The 15,678-nt window shown below is 41.9% G+C and overlaps 1 protein-coding gene across 5 annotated transcripts in view; it reads right to left on the bottom strand.

Moving 5' to 3' along the window:
* Positions 1-5,976: 5,976 nt before the first annotated feature.
* Positions 5,977-15,678, bottom strand: part of LOC147017243 (uncharacterized) — a 230,878-nt gene continuing 221,176 nt past the window's right edge. For all 5 annotated transcript variants that reach the window (XM_085846694.1, XM_085846698.1, XM_085846696.1 and 2 more), the window contains 2 exons: positions 15,161-15,238; positions 5,977-8,626 (listed from right to left, as the gene is read on the bottom strand). In XM_085846694.1, the coding sequence (XP_085702820.1) occupies positions 8,481-8,626; positions 15,161-15,238 (224 nt within the window). In that variant the 3' untranslated portion in view covers positions 5,977-8,480. The remainder of the gene's footprint in view (positions 8,627-15,160; positions 15,239-15,678) is intronic.

Here is a 15,678-nt window from a genome sequence, read left to right as displayed (position 1 = left end):
CAGTGTACTATAATTATAAGGGTATTGAACAGCTAACACATGGACTTGAGTTAATGTTGGGCCAATATCAGCACGGCCATCAGCCATCGTCCCCAACGATTTTATGCCTTGTGCCTGACATCGGATCAATATTCGTAAATAGACATCTATTTTACCTCTCGTCACCATTCCAAACTTTGGCAACACCCAGCCAGCACACCGACATCAGCAATATGAGAGATGACCTTTATGGTTGCCCAGGTTGAACAAAAGCATTCTAGGAAGTGGTCCACTTTCTCCCAAATTGAGATATATTTTCTCGTTCCGAGGATGGGTGGGTTCCATGTCCGGGATGCCACCTGTTCTGGGGCGAACTGGCTTCACAGGTGGATTTTCACTCATTTCCTGGGCAGCCTTTGAGGTCACTCGAGACTGGTGAAAGCGTAACATGATATGGTCCACTTTTTCCGAATGAACGATGCATTCACTCATCTCGGGGCAGAGCAGACTCTGGGAAAGATATGCAGGCTCGATCCCACTTGTCCCGTGGTCCCCCTGGGTGATTTAATCCCGATAAATGTATCATGGGTAATGGTTAGTGGGGAATATGCTTTAAGTTATGGTTTACTATTTTCAAAAGCAGAATAAACTGTCAGGGACAATATCAAGACACAACATTTTGTAAACTGTGAATATCTAAATTGCCAACTGAAATACAATTAATTATACATTCAGGCTCATGAAAAATTAAACTGTATATATATATATATATATATATATATATATATATATATATATATATATATATATATATATATATATATATATATATCTTCTTATTCTTCTTCTTCTTCTTTCGGCTGCCCCCTTTAGGGGTCGCCACAGCGGATCATCCGTCTGATCCGCATAGTGATTTGGCACATGTTTTACGCCGAATGCCCTTCCTGACGCAACCCTAGTCGCCTCTTACGACACAGGGATAATATATATATATATATATATATATATATATATATATATATATATATATATATATATATATATATATATATATATATATATATATATATATATATATATATATATATATATATATATAGAAGGATTTTTATATATTCATCTCCTTATCTATCTTTATATTTAATATCTCATCCAATGCTTCCAGTTAAAGAGAAAAGACGATTCTATAAACCTTTAACAATCTTTCAAATAAAATTGATTTCACGAGTATGAGGGATGTACACTGGAGGGCAAAGGTCTAAGACCCATTCAGGAGTTATAATATATGGATATTATGGGCATCAACAATTAACTAAAAACTTCCACTGGTATTTTATATAATTATAACGAGAGAGTTTAGAAAACACGATTCCGCACACAGTGTTCTGGTATATACTTCAATTTTAAAACAATAATGATTTTAAAGATTGTTTTAAAAAATCCAGAAGTTCAGCCCGATTGAAGCAGTTTTATGCATCACTCTTGTACATCACCCTTATACATCACCCTTCTTCATCACCCTTATACATCACCCTTATACATCACACTTATACATCACCCTTCTTCATCACCCTTATACATCACCCTTATACATCACCCTTATACATCACCCTTCTTCATCACCCTTATACATCACCCTTCTTCATCACCCTTATACATCACCCTTCTTCATCACCCTTATACATCACCCTTCTTCATCACCCTTCTTCATCACCCTTCTTCATCACCCTTATACATCACCCTTCTTCATCACCCTTATACATCACCCTTCTTCATCACCCTTGTACATCACCCTTATACATCACCCTTGTACATCACCCTTCTTCATCACCCTTCTTCATCACTCCTACATATACATCACCCTTCTTCATCACCCTTCTTCATCACCCTTATACATCACCCTTCTTCATCACCCTTGTACATCACCCTTATACATCACCCTTGTACATCACCCTTCTTCATCACCCTTATACATCACCCTTGTACATCACCCTTCTTCATCACCCTTCTTCATCACCCTTATACATCACCCTTCTTCATCACCCTTCTTCATCACCCTTATACATCACACTTATACATCACCCTTCTTCATCACCCTTATACATCACCCTTCTTCATCACCCTTCATCACCCTTATACATCACCCTTCTACATCACCCTTCTTCATCACCCTTATACATCACCCTTCTTCATCACCCTTCTTCATCACCCTTGTACATCACCCTTGTACATCACCCTTATACATCACCCTTGTACATCACCCTTCTTCATCACCCTTATACATCACCCTTGTACATCACCCTTCTTCATCACCCTTCTTCATCACCCTTATACATCACCCTTCTTCATCACCCTTCTTCATCACCCTTATACATCACCCTTATGCATCACCCTTATACATCACCCTTCTTCATCACCCTTATACATCACCCTTGTACATCACCCTTATACATCACCCTTCATCACCCTTCTTCATCACCCTTGTACATCACCCTTCTTCATCACCCTTCTTCATCACCCTTATACATCACCCTTCTTCATCACCCTTGTTCATCACCCTTGTACATCACCCTTGTACATCACCCTTGTACATCACCCTTGTACATCACCCTTGTACATCACCCTTGTACATCACCCTTGTACATCACCCTTGTACATCACCCTTGTACATCACCCTTGTACATCACCCTTATACATCACCCTTATGCATCACCCTTCTTCATCACCCTTATACATCACCATTATGCATCACCATTATGCATCACCCTTATGCATCACCCTTGTGCATCACCCTTATGCATCACCCTTCTTCATCACCCTTATACATCACCCTTATACATCACCCTTATTCATCACCCTTATTCATCACCCTTATACATCACCCTTATTCATCACCCTTATTCATCACCCTTATGCATCACCCTTATGCATCACCCTTCTTCATCACCCTTATGCATCACCCTTATACATCACCCTTCTTCATCACCCTTCTTCATCACCCTTATGCATCACCCTTCTTCATCACCCTTATACATCACCCTTCTTCATCACCCTTATACATCACCATTATGCATCACCATTATGCATCACCCTTGTGCATCACCCTTATGCATCACCCTTATACATCACCCTTATACATCACCCTTATACATCACCCTTATTCATCACCCTTATGCATCACCCTTATGCATCACCCTTCTTCATCACCCTTATGCATCACCCTTGTGCATCACCCTTGTGCATCACCCTTGTGCATCACCCTTGTGCATCACCCTTATACATCACCCTTATACATCACGCTTATACATCACCCTGATACATCACCATTATACATCACCCTAAAACATCACCATTATACATCATCCTTATACAACACCCTTATGCATCACCCTTCTTCATCACCCTGATGCATCACCCTTATGCATCACCCTTATACATCACCCTTCTTCATCACCCTTCTTCATCACCCTTATGCATCACCCTTCTTCATCACCCTTATACATCACCCTTCTTCATCACCCTTATGCATCACCCTTCTTCATCACCCTTATACATCACCATTATGCATCACCATTATGCATCACCCTTGTGCATCACCCTTATGCATCACCCTTATACATCACCCTAAAACATCACCCTTATACAACACCCTTCTTCATCACCCTTATGCATCACCCTTTTTCATCACCCTTATGCATCACCCTTATGCATCACCCTTATACATCACCCTTATGCATCACCATTATACATCATCCTTATACATCACCCTTATGCATCACCATTATGCATCACCCTTATACATCACGCTTATACATCACCCTTATACATCACCATTATACATCACCATTATACATCACCATTGTACATCACCCTTATGCATCACCCTTATGCATCACCCTTATTCATCACCCTTATGCATCACCCTTATACATCAACATTATACATCACCCTGATGCATCACCCTCATGCATCACCCTCATGCATCACCATTATGCATCACCCTGATGCATCACCCTGATGCATCACCATATGCAACACCATTATGCATCACCCTGATGCATCACCCTTATGCATCACCCTTATACATCAAGATTATACATCACCCTTATACATCACCATTATACATCACCATTGTACATCACCCTTATGCATCACCCTTATGCATCACCCTTATGCATCACCCTTATACATCAACATTATACATCACCCTGATGCATCACCCTCATGCATCACCCTCATGCATCACCATTATGCATCACCCTGATGCATCACCCTTATGCAACACCCTTATGCAACACCCTTATGCATCACCCTTTTGCATCACCCTTTTGCATCACCCTCTCAGCAATGATCTCTCCGACTGTCTGGAAAATCCTCTTTTTCTCTTTGCTGAAGACTCCGCTCTCTGCCGTACCATCTGTCATCCCTCAGACCGGCATGCAGCAGCTTCTTCGCTCACTGCAGATCTGGGTAAAATCACAAACTGTTCCAACACGTGGAACATGTCTCTCAATCCTGAAAAATCTCACTCTCATTCTGTCTTTCCAAAAGGACCATTTAGAACCCCCTCCCCCCTCCCCCCTCATCTACTTTCTCAACAATCCTCTTGAAGAAGTCCTTTCATTCAAGCTTCTGGGTCTCATTATCTGCCATGATCTTTCTGAGAAAGCCACATTTCCAACCTGGCCTCCAAAGCCAGTCGCCGACTGGGAATCCTCTGTCATGCAAAGTCCTTCCTTGGGCCACCTGAGCTCCTGACCACATACAAAGCTTTCGTCTGCAGGCTGATGGAGTACTACTCTGCTCTCGGCTGGTGCTCCTACCTCTCACCTTTCTCAGCTTCACGCTGTGGAAACCAAGGCATTTAGTATTATTGGTATCTCCTGCGATGAGGCTAAGTCTTTGGGCCTCTCACTCTCTCACTGCAGGCAGGTCGATGGTCTTTCTTTCTTCTTCCTTCTCCGGTCTCACCCCCCCCCTTTGTCTGTCTGCGATATGTCCCCACCATATTTCTGCAGGGTGCTCTAGGTCCGCCAACAACCCCCTTTTAGTAAAGCTACCAAAATCACGAATCACTGCTCACCTTCACTCTTTCATTCCTCTTTTTCCCCACCTTTGGAATAAACTCCCTCGCTCTATTCATTCCCATTCTTCCTTCCAGGTCTTCAAAACAGCTTTTCACCACCATCTCTTGTTTTCCCCCCATCTAACTCCACAATCTTTTCTCCTCCCACTAATCCACCCCAAACCCACTTCCTTCAAATGCCCTGTTTTCCTTCTGGAAAGTCCCTGTAATGCCTATCTTGTTTACCCCGTGTACCCCACTCATCACTCTCCCTTCCTCAGATCTCCTAATGTCTCTGTTCCTTCCTGTTTTGTGCTTCCCTCTCCTTCCCCTCTTGTCTCCTGCTCCTTTTGTTATATGTTCTATGTGTTCGCTCTTATACGAGCCTCGACAATGTATTAAAAAATTCCATTCATTCATATTCACATCAGCCAATTTCAGACTGAAAGACGGGTACTGTATTTGTAGTTTGTTCAGTGTGCTGGAGATAGCTCGCCTACTCTTCATGAAGGATATTATCTTTGGAATTTTTTTATCATCTCAAGTAAAGCTGGAATAGTGAACGTCTAGTTTAACATCCATCTGAGGGATGGCACACACATTGATGAATCGCCGTGACTGCGAGACACCAGGATGACAGTTTATAGCTGAAGTGAGATTTTTAACTCAGACAAGGCAGCTGAAAGGTATACGTGCATACCTCCAGGCTATCCTGGCAGCCCATCACTCCATCCTGTCAAATGAGAAGCTTATAATGTAGCAATCAAAAAGCCTTACCAAAGACCACGACATATTCCTTGAGGTCCCTTGCAAGAGAAAGTTTTACAGAACACGACGACGGCGACCAAACATTTTCCCTGAACAATTCAAACATGCAATCAGTCAAACCACCTGGAGCACGAAGTGTTTCTTAATGATCACAGGACAACAGGGATTCTCAAAATTGCTTTACTGGTGAGTCATTCATTGTCAACTCTGCACAACATCGTGGTTCATCATTGGAGGGGGGAAAAAAAAAAACAGTGGATTCAAGTTCCGAGATATTAAAGAAAAAGCAACAAAATGGTAAAACGGCTGCAATGAAGAAATAGAACAAAAACTTCTGAAGGATCAAAGTTGTTCTCATGTTGTTGAAGTTGTCACAGACATATCGGAATACTATTTCGTACAATAAAAAAAAAAATCTCGCAATATGCTGTGAATAAATAAATAATCATGTATCGTGGCAATAAGTACTTCTGTCATAAGTGGTTAAAAATATATATATATATATACATATATATATATTTTGTCAAACAGGTAAGGCTAATTATAAGTCTGTATAATTTGAAGGGGGGAGGTGGGAAAGCCATCTGTATATTATGTATGTAAAAATGGCCTTTTATCCCTCCTGCTTGTCCAAAGCTTTCCCATATCCTTCCCTTCCCCAAATCTTTTGTTTTCCCCTTCCTCCATCAAACATTCCTCATTCTCTCCATTTTATCTACCTTACCATTAATTTTTCATTCAAACATTTCTTGCCTTTCCCCTAAAATTCCACTCTGCCCTCCATCCGATGCGTATGTACTATGTCAATAGCTCCAAAAACAAACACACTTTCAAACAGGAGGGCCGAAGAGAAATGGAGATGCCAAACCATACCGAGTGACGATATAAAAAAATAATAATTTTGTACAAGTTCTGTAACATCTTGTTAAAACAATGGAATGACTGACCTGGCAGGCTGACCGATATGTTCAACTTTTACGTCATGAAAACAATAATAGGAAAACATGCAGATTCCTCAGATCACAACAACAACAACAACAACAACAACAAAACAACAACACCAACTTAAGCAAGTGAATCCATGTTCAGTTTTATGTCATCTAGTTATAAATGTGAATTGCGTCGTGTTAACGACTTAGTAACAAAATCACTGCTTTCAACGTTCAATTCCATCGGGCTGGTCGAGGCCTCTACTTCCGGGCTGCGATTCTGACTGACGCAAGTTTCCTGGGCCAGGGCTGAACTCTGCTCATTGTGCAAAAAAAAAAAATTAAAAAAATTTAAAAATCGATATAATATGATATATAAAATAGCAAATGCAACAGAGTCAACCGGCTGTTACGAGCTTTGCCACTGAGGTAGTGAACAGTGCAACAAATATAATGCCGAGGTAAATGAATGAAAGAAAGAGGAATGAGCAATATTTCATAAACATTCTCCTCTTTCTGCCACAGGCACAGACAAAGGCTTCATTGTTCCGTAGTTCGACGTCTTGCGCGAATGGTTTATACAAACAATGAATGTATCATACGGAACAAAGGAGGTCAAGTGTATTCTCGGTTTAACATGAGCCCTGATTTTGTATCAAAGGAAATCAATCAATAAAAAAGTTACTGCTTTATAAGATAAATTATTCTACGTAACTGAAATACAACCAAAACATGTTGTTGAAAGAAAAACAAAATAAGACGACAATGTATATAGAAAAAAATTTCAACGAGAAATTACATATTTCATCAATGAGATGAACACGTCAGTATCTCATTGTGCACCTAAAGATAAATAAAATAGAAACCCCATTGTGGCTGCTGAAGCCAATCCAATAATAAAACAATGTAATGTACAGATAAATGTGGGAAAAAAAGTTTATCAATAAAATGTTTTGTTAAAATAATTATCTATGAAAATTGGCACTGCCTGAGAAAACTTAAAATTATCTGAATCGATGATATTTCAGTTTCATTTTGGGGATGAAAAGTAAAATAAGCTGTAACTAAAAAATAGAAAAAGTAAAAAAAAATCTGAAAATATCTTGTACCACAAATGGTTATGGAAGACGTGTAATACCCGAAAATCTCAATAATTTATATATTTCTGTAAATATGCAAAACATGGACCATGTGATCTGGCATCACACTTGCTGGCAAGTGTGCTCACATATGTGCACAGCAGGCACGAACACACACACACACACACACACACACACGCACACGCACATACTCCAGAGGCCATTAACAATGCTTTTATCCTCGAGATATTAAGTACAATGTGATCAGGCGATGGATCATTTTCCTACAAAGCTCACAAATCCTAAATACACAGGCAGGTTATGGGGATTTTTATGCATGTAAAGGACAGTTGACCAAAATTAATCAATAAAAAAATCTTTGCCATATTTAGTGACGGAAAAAGAAAGAAAGAAATTTACACATTATTGTGCAAGCCAGGAGACGAGTAAAAAAAATTTCAATTATCACAAATTTCCATGTCGACAAGAAAACAAAGGAGTAAAAACACACGCAAGAGAAAGGTCCATTTGGCACAGCTACATGGCAGCCGATTCTCCTCTCCCAGGAGCGATGCTTTGATTGCCAGCTGCCCATCCATCTGTATCGTCTTTGTACACCGCGAGCCTGTGTTCTGTACCCGCGGGCACCGCCTCAGCATTTCACCGACGTCCTGGTAGACTATCGGTCAAACCATCACAAAGCTGCCGATCGCAAGTGCCTGGGTTGCCAATCGGCCCGGGGGGACCCTGGATGCCTGGGCTCCCAGGAAGCCCTGGACCTCCATCCTTTCCAATTCCAGGTAAGCCTGCAAAGCAAAAACGGTGTTCCAATGGAACAATTTCAAATGAAAAAGTTCGAATTAAAAACACAAATCTGCCACCACTTTTAGATGATGCGCACAACACAGTTCATTTAGAGATAAGGATTACATCCTGAAAGATATTTAGAGAATCAACCACCACATATGTTTTCAACACACTCAAGGAGAAATGTTTTCATCATCACGAAGACTCGTTAACTGGAAGGAATATTATTAATCATTGAGGAAGAATGATCCAAGGTTGTAAGGGAAATGTTAACAAATACAAGTTTTATTTTCAGTGGCGGAGGTTAAGTTTTCACCCCTGTCTGTATGTCTGTCTGTGAAAAGGACATCTCAAAAAGTTATGGACGGATATCGGAAGAAACTTGGTGGACATGGTGGGTGGGTGACAGGATGAGTCAATTCTATTTTGGTGAAGATCTGAATCCACATCTGGATACGAGAATTTTTTTCAATATTGCAGGTGATTCTTCACCAATGAAAGATGGCAGCAAAAACGACATCCTGTATGATATCGCAAAATGTTGTGGATGGATGATGACAAAACTAGGTGGATGAGTTTGTTCGGTGATAAGATCAATCCAATTAACTTTTGGGTTCAGGTCCGGATCCAGATTCGACCTATCAGTGGGATACAAAACGTAAACTGTTCAGAGGTATGTGGAGGTGTGTGCTCCACTGAGTGCTGTTCTTGGTACCTCCACAACCGAAGGTGGATGGAGGTTATGTTTTCACCCCTCTCTATCTGTTTGTTTGTGAACAAAATATCTCAAAAAGTTGTGGACGGATTTGGACAAAATTTGTTAAAGAGCTTGGGTATGTGACGTGGACGAAATGATTAAATTTTGGTGAAGATATGGATTTGAGAATTTCTAAAGTGATTTTTCACCATTGAGAGATAGATAGGGCCAAAAACAACGTATATCACGATATCTCAAAAAGTTGTGGATGAATTCAGAGAAAACTTGGTCGACAGGTTTGGTATGGAACAAGGAAGAATTCATTCGTTTTTGATGAATATCCGAATCTGGTTTCGGATCCGAGAATTTTTAAAAGTGATTCTTCACCTTTAAATGATGGGGCTAAAACGATAGATAACACGATATCTCAAAATGTTATGGATGGATTCGCATGAAACTTGGAAGATGAGTTGGTTAGGTGACAAGGACAAGTCAATTAAGTTCTAGTTCAGGTCCGAATCCAGATCCGGCCTGTCAGTGAGATACAAAATGTAAACTAATCAGCTTGGTGGAGGGATGTGCTCCACCGAGTGCCCTTCTAGTTTATTTTGTATTCCGCACAACCAAGAGATGGTCGAAATGTTTTGTGTTCCAATCTGAATTGATGGATCATGCTACAGAGAACCAAGCAGAAAGTCTCATATTCTTCTGACTCGGTCGAACATCACCATATTCTGTGATATAGTCAGTGCTGCTAAAGTAGTTTCTTGGCAAGGGTCATACTGGATGGTTTGGCATTGCCTTCACAGGAAGTCTCATATATATATATATATATATATATTTTTATATATATATATATATATATATATATATATATATATCTATATATATATATATATATATATATATATATATCTATATCTATATATATCTATATCTATATATATATATGTATATATATATATCTATATATATATCTATATATATATCTATATATATATATCTATATATATATCTATATATATATCTATATATATATATATATATATATATATATATATATATATATATATATATATATATATATATATATATATAGATATGTTGTTCGTCTTTCAGATGCTTCCGTAAGGGGTCGCCACAGCGGATCATCCGTTATGATCCGCATACTGATTTGGCACAGGTTTTACGCAGGATGCCCTTCCTGACGCAACCCTAGTCGCCTCTTACGACACAGGGATAAGGATTGGGTTTCACCATGATTCCGGGCTGCCCTACACCCTCTCATAGCGCGGCCCAGTGCAGAGCACCCTTCCTCAAGCGATCCTCCAACCCAAGCCTCCGAGTAGCCGGATTACAGACGCACGCCACTACGCCTGGTATATATATATATATATATATATATATATATATATATATATATATATATATATATATATATATATATATATATATATATATATATATATATATATATATATATATATATTGTTGCGAATTCGCGCCCGCCGGCGTGCGATCGGCCACGTGACTCAAATCGCGGCACGTCGCCCACCGGACGGACAATTCTGTCGTGACCCTCTCGGACTAATGCCGGGAGCTAGTCACGGGTGGGCCTTTCGGCCTCACCACGATCGTGCCAATTGGCCACCCGCGTGGGATAGGGTTGTTCGCCAAACTCAACGTACCTAAGTACCCACACGGATGGTAGACCGGGCAATCACACCTTGCCGCAGGTCGACTCCGGACACGGGCCGCTTAAGCGGTCCGTTCCGTACTATCGGGATAACCGAGCGGTGTTATCGTCGGCCTCGAAGGTTCCGATGAATTATCGGGCGTATTAAGCCCACGACGAACCCATTACGTGAAGCAAGATGGAGATTCAAACGAAGGAAAGTACGCAGCGAAACGGGGAACAAGATCACACAAGCACTTTATTCACACGACACATGGAGAGCACACATATACAGCCAAACCATAATGCACAAAAAAAGCAAATGTAAGAAGAAAAACAATAAAGCAATGACGACGCAGAGCTACAACCGACTAAGACCGACACACGGCAACACTTAAACAGTTTTACTTCACCAGACTGGCGGCACACACACACATTTACACAGAACCCAAAAGAAATGGAAGTCGCGACTTCCCTGAGCGTGTCGAGTCCCTCTCCGATGTCCGTCGACGGGGTCCCGCCTGGCCGCGACTCCGTGCCTGAGCATGGTAGGCGAGTCCTCTCCTGCGTGCCTCGCGCCTGCACGTGTTGGCCACTCGACGCCACGGACCGAGTGTTCGGCGCTATCCCAGCGTGGATAGAGGGGGGGGGGGGAACGTGGATGGCCAAAGTCGGGAGAGGGGAATGGCGGACGCTCCTTCCCGCCAGCGGGGTCTTACAACTGCCCCACAAAAGACCCGGCCAGCGGCCACCAGGACGAGCGAGCCAGAAGACGAGAGCAACCACGAAGCAAGAGCATCCACCAAGCAATAGCATCTACCAAACTGCTTCCCCCGTCTCCGACTTTTATATCCTCGGAGCTCCGCTCTGTTGCTCCGCCCCGTTCTTTGCTCCACCCCCCTTCGAGGCGCTTCGAGAAAGGTCTCGAAGAGGGGCGTTCCTCCTCCCTGGCCGCGTCACACTGCATCCACCAATCGAGCGCCAGCTGCCCTCCCCTCGCTTCTCTCCCCTCACACCAAGCGCGGAGAAGAATGGCGCGAAAAGCCCACCAAGCGTCCTCGTTGGTTTTTATTTGAAATAAAAGATAGAGAAAGAAAAACAACTGACTCAAAGCGTCGCAGCCCGAATGAATCACATTTATTCCCTCTATACAACGGGTTTGGGGCTAACTACACATGTACTTAGAGATATCTCACCTACGGGACCTGAATGGTGGTTTGCGAATTTCCACAGCCATAACAATATATATATATATATATATATATATATATATATATATATATATATATATATATATATATATATATATTTATATTGTTATGGATTCGCGCCCGCCGGCGTGCGAACGGCCACGTAACTCGAATCGCGGCACGTCGCCCACCGGACGGACAATCCAGTCGTGACCCTCTCGGACTAATGCCGGAACCAGTCACGGGTAGACCTTTCGGTCTCACCGCGATCGAGCCAATCAGCCCCCGCGTGGGATAGGGTTGCTCGCCAAATTCGACCTACCTAAGTACCCACACGGAGGGTAGACCGGGCGATCGCACCTCGCTGCAGGTCGACTTCGGACACGGGCCACTTAAGCGACCCGTTCCGTACTATCGGGATAACCGAGCGGTGTTATCGTCGGCCTCGACGGTTCGATTAATTATCGGGCGTATTCAGCCCACTACCAACCCTTTACGTGAAGCAAGATGGGGATTCAATAGAGGAAAAGACGAAGCGAAGCGGGAGAACAGTTCAACACAAAGCACATTTATTCGCGCTGAACGGAAAGCACACATATTCAATTCCACCAAAAGCACATAGAAAAGAAGAGAAACACAATGCAATTCCACCAAAAGCACATAGAAGGAAAAGAAACACAATGCAGAGCTAATACCGACTACGCGAGCACACGGCAACACTTATACAATTTTACTTCACAGACGGCGCCGACAACACACATTCCCAAAAACAAAAGAAAAGAGAACCCTCAAGGATGAGGCGGGCCTGAGGCCGAGACCGGGTCGGGCCTACCCGTCTGGTGATGAGACGCAGAGCGGCGATGGTGCCTCAACTCCGCGGGCCTCGCGGACAGTGTCTGGTAGGGGGTGGGAAAGGGGCCCCCTTGGTCACACTATCTCAGCGCGGGGGGAAACAGGAGGGGGTTGCTGATGCTCGGGGGAAAGGAGGATTTCTACTCTGCCTCGAGTCCCGCGACGAGCGGCTCCACCTCGACCAGGTCGCGCCGTCGGCCTCCCTGGTGTGCAGCTCCCGGCACGACGCGAGCACCCCCTCGTCTGCCCTCGCCGCCTCTCCACAGCTCCGTCCCCTTCGCTCCGACTCCAACGCACACGACGACGACCAACTCCTTCTTGCTTCTTCTTCCCAACTCCACCGACTGCGAAGTCTTAACTCTCTCTCGACTCTACTGACGAACGCGGTCGCTTATATAAGCCCCGTGGCTTCGCTCTCTCATCTTTGACCCCCTGCCTTCGACCTTTCACCTCGCTCCCCATTGGCCCGATAAAAAGTGGGCGTGAATGCTTTTTGATCCATAAAGTTGCATATAGCGATCGCCCTCCAACGCCCTGGAGGCGGGGCCAAATCGCCCCTCGCTCACCGATTGGACGGAACAAAAGTGGGCGTGTGTCGTTTTTGATCCGTTTTTGAAGCTGAAAATCCGTGGTTTTGTACACGCTGTTCGGCGCGCGCCCTGCACGAGTCCAACACCGGTACCCACAAGCGGCGCAAGAACGGTGGCGATGCGACGGTTGCGAGGTGTGACGTGAAGCGGCGCCGCGGTGGGTGGTTGATGTTGTGGTTGGTGGTGGTAACAATGGCGGTTGGTCCAAAATAAAGATAGCAAAAGAAAAACGGCTATCCTGAAGAGTCGCAGCACGCATGAATAACATTTATTCCCACTAGACAACGGGTTTGGGCCTAACTACACATATACTTACCGAGATATCTCACCTAAGGGACCTGAATGGTGGTTTGCGAATTTGGTAACCACAACAATATATATATATATATATATATATATATATATATATATATATATATATATATATATATATTGTATATATAAATATATATACAATATATATATATATATATATATATATATATATATATATATATATATTGTATATATATATATATACAATATATACAATAATGTACATATATATATATATATATATATATATATATATATATATATATATATATATATATATATATATATATATATATATATATATATATATATATATATATATATATATATATATATATATATATATATATATATTTAGGGGAACCTGAATGATGTTTTGTGAATTTCCACCACCGTAACTATATATATATATATATATATATATATATATATATATATATATATATATATATATATATATATATATATATATATATATATATATATATATATATCACCACCCCTTCTCTCTCCAAACTTCTGGTCATTTTAGCTCACCTTTAACGTAGTTCCGGGGAGCTTATGGGATGGTGTGTCATCCAACCGTCCATCCGTCATTCAGTCCACAAATATATTCAACTTCTCTGAAACTACATATATGATTTCGATGAAACTTTCCCACAAAGATCATCGACATGTATGTGCCAAAGTTTGCTCATGGCATTCAAACAACAACAACAACAACAACAAAAAATCAGGCCCTCCAGGGGCCTCTGGGGGATGCCTCCCAAAATATGTATTGCCTTTCTTTTCAGAAACTACAGTTGCAATTCTGATGAAACTTCACCACAATCTTTATCACCCGTGATGTACAAAGGTTTGTTCATGGCATTTAAAAAAAAAATCCATAGGTATTTACTTTCTTCTCCGTTGCATATTTTGTGGGTCATCCACTCCTACCAGTGGTTCCCTGGTTCTCGTATCCAGCCACTACCGGATGAGCACCCAGGGGTATTGCCCCTCCGTTTTTCCTTTATAGAACTCGTCTCAAAACATCTCTCCATATTCTTTCTTATGGCAGTTAGCTTACGTCTCTCAACATTTTGTTGAGAAATTTATTTGTCTGTATTTTTGAGGTGATGCAGACCGACTGTACTCTTCATATAAAGACAGCCTTATATAACGACAGGATTTCTATTGTTCTGCATTTGCTTGGTAACTTGTATTCACTCTACCTGATGGACCCCGAGGTCCTTGTACTCCACTGAGGCTCAGGCCTGGTGCACCACGTTCTCCCTTTGGCCCCATTCGTCCTGAGGCACATGGCGAATGTCATTGTAGAAGTTCGCACATTTGGCCTTCATTCAATCAATCAATGAATCGTGTAAGCAAGTTCAAAACACATGGTAAACCTATGTGTTCAACCTGCAGGTAGTTATTAATCAATCCCTTAACCTGCTAATGGAATTAATTAAATTAATCCATGCAATTAATCCCCGTTCGATTTATTTACCTCCCCCCACCTGCACACATACGAGCACTCATGGAACTCACAATAACACAGGTTCACATCGAATATGGATGAGTCGAACATTCTATGGTGGTTTATCCATTGCCTCCTCATGTCCTTGTAATCAATGCCAAACTACAGAAGTCTGTCATAATGTCGGTCTTACATGTAGTACATGCACTAGCTCCACCGTGGGCCTTAGACAGTGCAGAGAAGAAGAAAAACAGAAATCAAAGAAAACCT

This window comes from Eptatretus burgeri, chromosome 11, assembly GCF_056783735.1.
Source record: "Eptatretus burgeri isolate ZD-2024b chromosome 11, Ebu_testis_v1, whole genome shotgun sequence".
NCBI lineage: Eukaryota > Metazoa > Chordata > Myxini > Myxiniformes > Myxinidae > Eptatretus > Eptatretus burgeri.
The sequence above is the reverse complement of the archived record's forward strand: the minus strand, read 5'-3'. Positions and strand labels throughout refer to the sequence as shown.